Source organism: Zosterops lateralis (genome assembly GCF_965231275.1).
Source record: "Zosterops lateralis genome assembly, chromosome: 25".
Lineage (NCBI taxonomy): Eukaryota > Metazoa > Chordata > Aves > Passeriformes > Zosteropidae > Zosterops > Zosterops lateralis.
This window is the reverse complement of record NC_139785.1, coordinates 2,061,497-2,071,834: the sequence shown is the minus strand read 5'-3', so window position 1 is coordinate 2,071,834 and position 10,338 is coordinate 2,061,497. Positions and strand designations below refer to the sequence as shown.

General features: G+C 46.8%; 1 protein-coding gene across 1 annotated transcript in view; it reads right to left on the bottom strand.

The window, feature by feature from the left end:
• Positions 1-10,338, bottom strand: part of CBL (Cbl proto-oncogene) — a gene marked incomplete at its 5' end in the record, with an annotated part of 34,067 nt that overhangs the window by 4,595 nt on the left and 19,134 nt on the right. The window contains 11 exons of the mRNA XM_083878117.1: positions 786-968; positions 1,803-1,906; positions 2,402-2,557; positions 3,009-3,103; positions 4,218-4,583; positions 5,420-5,554; positions 7,105-7,308; positions 7,686-7,817; positions 8,228-8,315; positions 8,750-8,887; positions 9,348-9,469. Coding sequence (XP_083734243.1) covers positions 786-968; positions 1,803-1,906; positions 2,402-2,557; positions 3,009-3,103; positions 4,218-4,583; positions 5,420-5,554; positions 7,105-7,308; positions 7,686-7,817; positions 8,228-8,315; positions 8,750-8,887; positions 9,348-9,469 — 1,723 coding nt within the window. The remainder of the gene's footprint in view (positions 1-785; positions 969-1,802; positions 1,907-2,401; positions 2,558-3,008; positions 3,104-4,217; positions 4,584-5,419; positions 5,555-7,104; positions 7,309-7,685; positions 7,818-8,227; positions 8,316-8,749; positions 8,888-9,347; positions 9,470-10,338) is intronic.

Here is a 10,338-nt window from a genome sequence, read left to right as displayed (position 1 = left end):
AAACCCCCCACAGGAAGAGTTCCAAAGCTCCCTAAGAGCTGCTGAGCAGGGAATAGTCAATCATTATTCAGAAAGGCTCTTGGAGACACGAGGCTTTAGTTTTTCCCTCAGAGAATGTGCCTTGCAGCCAGAAGGACACGGTGTCCTCTATTCCCCAGGGACAAGAAGCTGACCTTGCTGAGGCACTGGTCCCTGCTCAGAGGAGCTGAGAGCACCGAGCAGAGCACTTGTGCCATCTGCAGGCACTGGCAGAGCCACCAACCCTGCCAGGCCTGCCCTGCATCTTCCACCTGCAACAGGGACACAATCCCTGAGTGGTTTGGGTTGGAAGGGACCTCAAAGCTCATCTCCTTCCACCCCCTGCCATGGGCAGGGAACCTTCCCACTATCTCAGGGTGCTCCAGCCCCAAATCCAACCTGGCCTTGGGCATGTCCAGGGATGGGAAGTCCTGTCTCACACCCTGCTACATCGTGGTACAAAAATATTCTATGCCCTGTAGGAAAGAATGATTTAAGGAATTTACTTTAAGCTGAAAAAAGCTTTTCCTAAGTGTGATTTCAGTGTGATTTGCAAGCTCAGGGATTAAATGAACAAGGCAGCACATTCCAAGCTATAAATCAAACACCAGCTAAAACAAATCAAACAAAACACCTAAGAACCAGTGCAACTCTGCCTCATAATCCTGATTTTACTCCTTGCATCCAAAATCTTCAGTGAGTGACACAAATTTCAAAGCTGCAGAGCCAGGCAGCAGCAGCAAAAAGAGGCAGAGGAGCTGTCTGACCTGCGACAGGGTCATTTTCCAAGGACATTCGGCTGAAGGCAGGAGTGGCATTGGAGATATCAGACAGTGTGCGACGAGCGTTGGCGACGGGGACTGGTGGCTTGGGGACATTGTAACCATCTTCTTCATTCTCGGGCTCCTCAGGGCCATTGCTGGCAGGGGCTGCTGCCAGGTTCCCTTCATCTGCAAGAGGAGGAATGTTCTGAGCTCTGGGACTGAGCTGCCTCTCAAGGCAGACTCTGCTCCCCTATCGATACAGGTTAGCACATGGCCAGAGAGTAATGAACCACGAGTAAATTTATCAGTTTCTGAGGGTACAGCCTTTGCAGAGAAGTGGCTAAATTAATTAGCCAGACTGCTCTTCAGAGGGGTTTTGAAAAGTAAAAGATTTAGTAAGGAGAAAAAACAAAGTAACAAATGTTGCAGAAAACAAAAGATAAGCCATGCACAGGTGTCCCAGAAAACCTCTGACACCCTGCTAGGAACACTCCAAAGAGCCTCTCTTTTCTTTTGGGCTCCTTCCTAAATACTGAATGTTTTAGGAGGGACAACCTGGCCTGCTGCCAATGAGACTAACAACAGGCTTTGAGGTACACTCTCAGAGCCCAGTCCATGCCCCTGTGCTGTGCTGAGCCAATCCCTGGCAGGAGGGTATTGAAGTTTCTGGGTTCTTTACCTTCAGGGGTGAGTCTTAAACTTTTACCTGCATGCAAAACACTTGCTGGGTGTGGGAAATGCATTCCTACACCCCAATTTCCAAGCGCTGACAGGACACACAAGTAAAATTTTGCTGCTAAAACCTCACACAGAATGGCAGCTCTTTCCAGAAGGGAAAATTAGGTTAAAAATACTTGATAGATGCAGTGTGCATGCACAGACTCATACTTCCACATAAATCCCAGCTATTTTAACAACAAAACCAAATGTAATTCCTTTATATCAACCTAAAATGCTGCTCCACTGGGAGCAATTCATTGTAGCCCAGTTCCTCAGCTGCTTTTTAGCACACCCACTCACCAGAAGTGTTGACAGCCTCGAAAGCAGAGGATGCTGCTTGGGAGTGAATGTTGTACATTGCTTCATACATGGAGCCCTCAGGCTGCTGGTCACAGTCCAAAACTCTGAGGGAGAGAACACATTCCCCTTCACACAGGTGACCACCACTGTCTCTGTGACACAGTTTGTGCACAGCTTCTTGTTTCAAGGTGAAATCATCACTGCTCTGTGTGATATTTGTTCTAGAAAATGCTCTGTGAATGTTTATTGCAGTACAGCACCTCAGCTTAAAAGAGTTAAAATGATACCACCGAAACTGATACCACCAAAAATTACATTTTAATAGGAGTTTTGAATTTCAAAATTTGTTTCTGCTCTCAAAAGGTTCTTGGCAGAAAGAGTGGGAAGGAAGGGGATATCTGAGTCCTTTAATACTGTACAAGGACTCTGCACAAGAGCAGTGGTCACATTTCCTTTACTGCTATTTTAGTCAAATAAATATCTGGTGAATATCACTGGGGGATTTCAGAAATCTGAGCAAGCAAAATTCCCACCCTGATGTCCCAAATGTGCTGCCCCAGAGCCGGGAGGAGGAAGTGCAAAACCAGGCAGAATCTCACCGTAAACTCTGAGTCATTTCCAAAGGCATTTTGAGCTCTGGTTTTTGCACAGCAGGACCTGGAGGCACCACAGGCAGAGAGGATGGTGACATGTATTCAGTGTCCTCATCGCTCTCAGACTGCTCCCCAGGAGGCAGTTTTGGTACAGGCAGTGGTCTGGAGGCAGGAGAAACGAGATATAAAACATTTACAGCAAATCTAATTAATACCAAGGTGCCCTTTAAAATCCACAGTCACTTCACAGCAAGTCTGTCTAAAGAAATAATTTGGTTTTTGGGATGCAGCCCACAAGGTCACACCAGCACAAGGTCGGGATGCAAAAGGAAGTGACAACATCATGCACATTTACATCACACAAAGCCCCACTCAAAAGTCAATTTATTCAAGAGCTGATGGCTACTGGAGCCTGATTCCTGCTGCCACAGCCCAGGGGAACTCCCATCACTCCCCAAAGCTCTTTGGAAAGCTGATTTGAGCTGCTTTCTCTAAAGTGTGTTTTGAATCTGTCAGAGTTTAAAACTAAGACTGGAAGAGCTGTGCCGGTTCTGTCCCTGGCACCAGCACCCTGCAATTCCCACTCTGTAAGGTATAAAATACCCCAACAGACCTGGCAGCTAAGGAGTAGATGGCATTGGCAGACGAGGAGGGTTTGATTTTGGGGTGTTCACACTCTGAGGTTGCTGCTGGACCACTGGTGGAGCTCTGGAAGACAAAATTCCAAACCAGAAATCAGAAACAACACGTCCCAGTGTAGCTGCAAAGCCCCTCATTCAACAGCCTCTGTGGGGATGAAGCATCCTCATCTATTGCACAGAATAATTTACTGACAACTCAGAAATCAAGGAATTCTCTGAGAGCTTTCCCTCAGTGAGGACATTGCAGGGGTTTTCCTGCAGGAAGAACTTCACATGTTTTGAGATTCCAATGGCCTTGGCAAATTCAGCTGAAACAGGCCAAAATGGGAGCCAAGAGGAAAAGGATGCAGACAAGCACACACATTTGGAGACAGGATGACAACAGTGCACGTGCCATTTTCTTAGAAAATCTGGCTAAAAATGTGCTTGCTTTCAATTTTAGAAAGCTGGAAGCATTAGGAGGAAAAATGAAGGAAATGGAATCAAGGAAAGCAATTTCTTCAGAGAACAAATTGTTGGACTATTCAGTTCACTGGTAACAGTGACCTGCAGGTGAACAGAGCCAAGTGGAACTCAGATTTTACCCAGTCAAACTCCTCACAGCTGATGCTTGCAGGTTTCTCAGGGCTGAAAAGCCAGCAGAGTAAACCAGACTTTTTCAGCTAACAACAGAAAACATTCTCAGCTTTTCAACACTGAAAGGTGAATAATGATCAGGCAATTGTGGCTCATGACTGCTGAAACTGGGATTTCAACCTTGTTCCCAAGAGGAATGAAAGCATCTTCCTTGCCTGGAATTCACCAGATTCTTTCCATCTCTCCTGAGACAAAATCCCATTTCTCAGTGTGAGAAGATATTGCCCTGATTTTTCAGCCTTCTGATGTTTTCATTCTTGGACTGGAGTTTTCTCACAAATTGTGAGAAAAACAAAGACTGATGTTTTGTAAATATGCATTCCTTTCCAGGGGGAAGGACAAATTGATGGACTTCTAAGTCAACCACTGGGGTCAGAGAGGTGTTACTCTCATCCCCCAGTCTCTGATCTAATTGCAAACCCTATTTCAACCCCAAACCAAAATAAACTTTTTCTTTCATCTCATCTCACACCCTGATGGGGCAGTGTGGTTCTTTCATGTCCTCTGGGCTGCCAGATTTCCTCCAGCCCCACCAGACTACTCACCCCGGGGCTGTCCAGGCTGAGTGTGCTGCCCAGGGCCCTGGATTCCACCTGGGAGGGCAGCGAGAAGGGCAGCGAGTGCCGGTTGGACAGCTCCCTCCCAGCCCAGGGCTCTGCGGCACCCACGGCCACTCCCGGGGCTTTGGGAATGGCTCTGGCCGGCCACAGGTCGCCCTGGCGGTTGGAGGGCAGCGGGGGTGGCTTGTCCCTGCCGGGACAGTCCCCCGGGGTGCAGGGCAGGGGCCGGCGCTGCGGGCGGCTCTCGGTGCCCAGGGAGGGCGGGCGGTCCGGCGGCGGCGGCGGGGGCAGGTCCCGGAGCGTGGGTGGGATGGGCAGAGGTTTGTCCTTGTGCAGAGCTCCAGGTGCGGCCTGCGGGGAGGAGGAATGAAAAACACGGCTTAGAACAGGCGGCCCGGCCAGAGAAAGATAAACAGGAGGGAGGTGGGGGCGGCAGGGAGAGTTTTGGGGTGGTTTTATCTGTTTTTATAAGGGATTATCTCCGAGAATTTGGAGATGTCTCCACACCTTCTGCACAGGCTCGAGGAGATAACACAGGAACTACGTGCACTCCAGCCAGGCTCTGACCACCCCAGATTCCTCTTCTTGAGGGAAAACATGCCTTAGCTTGGATTCCAAACATAGCCTCCCCATCATTTTAAAAAATGATGCAATTGTGGGTTATTTGTACAAGTTAACATTCATCAGTCAGTGATGAGTATTCACAGAAATAGGTATTTTCTTCTGCTTGAACTTTCCTAATTTCCTTATTTCATCCGGACCAGATGAAGAAATGCTGCTGCATCTCAAGAACCATTAACTTAATGCCACCAAGATCATCCTACTGCCTTCTGCTGATCAATCAATCAATCAGAAAGCCAGTTCATTTCTCCCAGTCACACACATTTAATTCCTTTTTTCATTTTCTATTAAAAAAAAATGCTTGATGTAAAAATAAGTGCAGAAATTTGGAAGAGGAATGTGATACTTTCTGTATTAGCTAGAACAAAATATGAGGAAAATCCAAAGGGAGCAGGGATTGAGGCCGAAAACCAGAGAATGTGCTGGTAATAATAATAATTTAGTAGCTCAGAAGGCCAAGCAGAAAAGGAACAAAGTACTTGGGGATGTCAGAGAAAACACGTTGGGGTCACCAGATGGTTCTGCCCCACCCAACTCACAGCAGAAGGGGAAGAGGAGTGTCTGACCTTGGAGGAGGTGCCCGGGCTGGAGGCCCCGGGGGGGTTGTTGGCCACTCGCTGCTGCAGCAGGTCCAGGCGGGGCGGCACAGGAGGGAGCGCGGCCTGCGGGGCCACCGAGAACGGCGAGGGAGGGCGTTCCACCTGCCAGGGGAGGGGACAGCATCAGCACAGGGCTCCTGTCCTCTGGGGAGGGGACAGCATCAGCACAGGGCTCCTGTCCCCTGGGGAGGGGACAGCATCAGCACAGGGCTCCTGTCCTCTGGGGAGGGGACAGCATCAGCACAGGGCTCCTGTCCTCTGGGGAGGGGACAGCATCAGCACAGGGCTCCTGTCCCCTGGGGAGGGGACAGCATCAGCACAGGGCTCCTGTCCCCTGGGGAGGGTCTCCAGCTCTGCCAGTGACAAACTGCTCTGGGAGGGAGTAACAACTGTGCTCCAGGAATGAAGCCACGGAGCAATCCAGGCTGAGCTGTGAGACACCACTGAAATGCACACCTGGAAACACAAACCGAGCTGCTCTGATGGAGTAACGAACTTGCCTCAGCGGGCTCTGAGCAGGGATGGATTTTAAAAGTGCTTTTTAAAGCTTTTGAACACCAGAGGGCACGATCTGCTGCAAAGCCTCCTGTCCCTGTGCACACTGCTTTCTCTACAGAGCACTGATGTGCACCAAACCCTCCATTTTTGTCCCTGGAAAGCTGGTTTTCCACTTAACAAAGCAGCACAGGGCCTGTTATTCTCTTTATTTTCTCTTTTTTACAGTCAAAGCTAGTGCTGTTTAATTTTGAAAAGCTTCACATATATTTGAGCTCACTAAAGCCAACAAAATACCAACACTGATAGGATGTCACACCAAGAAAATTGCTTTGCTGCCCCAAAATATGTATAAAAAGCCCTCCAAGAACAGTGTTTACTGATTAGTACATGATTTCACGGCATGGAAGATAAAGGGAAATAAGACTCCAGGTAAACCAGAGGTGAAGATTCTTTCTGACCAGCAAATGTAGCTTATTTTAGTTGATTCAGCTATTAAAAATTAGCCAAATTCAAACCCACTTCCCTATTAAGTAAAAAAATGCAAGAGCAGCAATCAGATTTTGAAATGAGAAATGAAAATGAAGTGGAAAAGCCATGCAGGGATTTACAAAGAATGCCTGAACACAGCTCCTGGAGGGAAGCAGCACTGAAGGCAGAGTTATCACACCTTTATTACACAGATTTATCAGCCACCATATTAAAAGATGACAGCCAACATGAGCTCCTCAGCAGAACAGCCTGCCCTCTACCCTCTTGTTCATTGGAACCTTGAGAAGGCTGTACCTCCCTGGCTGTATCCATCCCTGAGGAAAAATGGATTAATTTCTGCTGATCTGGGTGAATTCTGGCCAGGAAATCAAAATCTAACACAGAGGAGTGTTCCAAACCCAGATCTTCCATTCCAACAGGTCAGGCCAGTTTTTTCACCCCTCTGGGGATTCCTCCAAGACAACAAACAAAAGATCAAAGGCTTTGAAGTGTGATCCCAAGCTGACAGTGTGAAGTGAGCTCACAAAACTGGACCTAAACCCCTGTTTTCCACAGGGAGAAGGATCTTTACTGTTACAGTCCTACAACCCTCACAGGCACAGATCATGAGAGAAAACTGCTGGAGAAAAGGCACATTTTATCAGCAGCCATTCTAGTGACCTTACTTTGGTACCAGCGAGTTCTTTCATCATGAAGAGGGAATCATCAGCTTTGTCATCGTCGTCATCGTCATAATTGGGAGAGGGGGTTCCTTCTGCCCCTTGCCTGGACAATCCTCCTCCTCCTCTGGGATCAAAGGGATCTACCACGATGGGCTCGGTGCCTTTGATCTCACAGCGACAGAAAGGACAACCTTGGCCTTCTGATTCCTGCAGGGGACACAAGAGATCTGTCACTGCAGCCTTTGGGGTGCACAAATTATCACCTGCCTCAGGAACAGAGTCAGCTTTTAACCTGCTTTTTGGCAGGGAGCTTTCAACTGAGAGGAAGACAAAGGCAAACTGGGTTAGAAATGTGGAATGTTTTCTCCTTGAAGTAGAAAAAACAGCACTTCAGGAAGTTTTCGCAGTTTTTTTCTTATTCCATATTAAGAGATCAGGCATCTAAAGAGCTTCTGATGCAGTGACACTATGAGACAATATTTCTGCTACCTTCTCTCCACACCTGAACAGCTCTGAGAAGAGAACATCTCTGTCAAAGATCAAGCAGCTGCCCTCAGAGAGATAAAGAAGAGGCCAAGGCTCACCTGCCAGGCTGTGAGACAGGAGGTGCACATCAGGTGCCCACAAGGTTCAATCTTCACGTCCTTGTCATTCTCAGCACAGATTTTACACAGCTGGAACGTGGAGCCCATCTCACAGTACAGCTCATATTGTTCCTGAGAGAAAGACAGCACAAATCACAAAGAGAACAGAACAGAAATATGCAAAGATTTCACTATTATTTTACATGCCAGATACATCTATCAAGCTCCGAAAAAAATTAAATTCAAATTATCTAATAATTTTCATTTAAGCATCCAAAGAAAAGCAGGGTTCAAGATACATTGAATGGCACAAAAGCATCAATGTTGGGAGAACATTCTATAAATAAACCCTTAAAGTCTGTCCTTGCAATCTCATCTGCCCATCCTTATCATGCAAAGGTTTCTGTAATTCCTGGAAAATACTGCAGCCCTAAAAACAAGTCTTGGGAATACCAAATATGACAGAACTGGATGAATAGCTAAGGAGGGTAGAAATCAGGGAGAAAGGCAGAGAGTTTGATGGAATGGGATATTTTACTCACCTGTGTAACTTTAATGTGGTCCTGAGGTGTGGGCTCACACAAGCCAGTCAAGTCAGGATTCTGATTCCGGCCATCGGGAAATAAATAACTGCGAAAAGTTGGGGGGAAAAAAAAATCTCAATATGTGCCTGTACACACACACAGAGCTAAGGTTTCTTTTGAAGGTGAGAAGGGAAGAAAGAATGAAGGTGAGAAGCAAGGGGTGGGATTTTAAGGTATTCTGAGTTCTGAAGTTTTGGAAGAATTTGATGATTGGACCAAAATCAACCACGTTATTCTTAAAAGTATTGGTTCAAATTAAGGGTTTGACCAAAAAAAAGGATTTATGAGAAGGGAAACACTGCTGCACACTTATCATCTGCTACTGCACAGCTGTCCAGTGCACAGACAGCTGTCAGTAATTCCTGAGTGCCAAAATAGCTCAGCAATGAGTTATTCCACTGACAGCAATGGGACTATTCAAAATTTGAATGCTCAAAAATTTAACTGCTTCATTGTCCCAATTTTTATAAAGTTACTTACAAGCCTTCCCTGAAGCCATCAATCAGTGCTTGGAAAAGGGGTTTGTTGTGGGGGATTGTCTGGAGAATGTTCCCATCTGCAGTGACATAGCCGATGGCCCACTGACCCAGGCGGGTACAGCTCAGTCGGAAAATGTAACTAAAAACACACAAAGGAAAAGAAACTTCAGCTTGGAACAGACAGAAAAGGTTAAATGACAAGTAGGCAGCCTTTGTCTGGCCATATCGAGACAGCAAATAAAATTAGTAGGGATAACTTGATGATTTGTAGCAGCTTTCCTCAATTGACCCCCAGGCAGTTCAAAGGAGAACTTTGCAATATGATACAAAATGAGAAAAGAATCCAAGCACTGGCCTCCAGGTGAAATTAAACCCAGAATCCAGAGCAAGAGAAGTTAACATCCCTTCGAATAATTTGTCTCAAATCAACTTTCAAAAAGCCAACAAACAGATTACAGGAGGTTTCCATGTTTAAAAACAGCCCAGGAGTAAGCACACAAGCTGCAGAAAGGAACACAGATTCTGTGCCAGCCCTGCTGCAATCAGTGGTGGCAGCCAGAACCTCCCAGCAGGGCCTTGCTGGCTGAGCTCCCTCTCACCTGCCAGGTTTGTGAATGAATTTCTGAAGCCGGGCCTTCACCTCATCATAGGTGAGGAATGCCATGTAGCCAGGGTGAGTCACTGCCAGGCTGTTCCAGTTCCTCAGCAGGGACGACCAGGGCTGGGGAAGCACCAAAGAAACAAATTAACCACACACTTCTGGACGGGGTCAATATTCCTGAATCAAAGGGTTCTGCAGTTGGAGAAACATGTTTCTGTTCCACCACAAATCCAGTAGAGATTCGTTCCCATTCAGCATTCAAAACATTCATTCCCATGCAGCACTTGGCATTTGAGTTTCCTGCTTGTTGGGGATAAAATCACCACCTAAGACAGACCTTAATCAAAACTCCTTTATTAAATACAAAAGAAGTCACCGAGGTCAAAGCTCAAGAATAGCCATCAGCTGTGCTGCTTCTGCAGAGAAAATGACTCATTCCCCAGACAGGGATAAAGGCAGGAGTTTAATGAGATCTCTGATTATGGACAAGGCAAAGGAACCATGACTGGTCTGCTCTCCAGCACCGACTTCCTGCATGGCCTGGGGACAGTGACCTCCCCTCTGTGGCTCAGTTTCACTGTCTGTAACTTGTGACTATTCCTCACCAACCCAACCTCACCGGGGTGTGGCTGCTCTCAGGTCTGAATAGAGAAACCAGCACACACATCTCAAATATTGCTTAAAATTATGCCCCAAAAGTCATAACAACCATTTGAAATCCCTCAACCCTGAGAAGGGCTTGGGTGGGTAAATCTCACCTGATTTTTCCACGTTTCTTAACCCATCTACAAGAAGGTATCAGCACTCCCTAAGAACTCTGAATCCATCCCCTGGAATCTGCAGCAGCTCTTGACTTGTTCTTTATGTACAACACTTGGGAAAAGTGCTGAATGAGATCAGCTTCATTGCAACACCAAACATGGGAATTTTTCATCTAGTCATATCTTAATTACAACCCACCCCATCACATGGGAAAAGGCAAGTCAGAG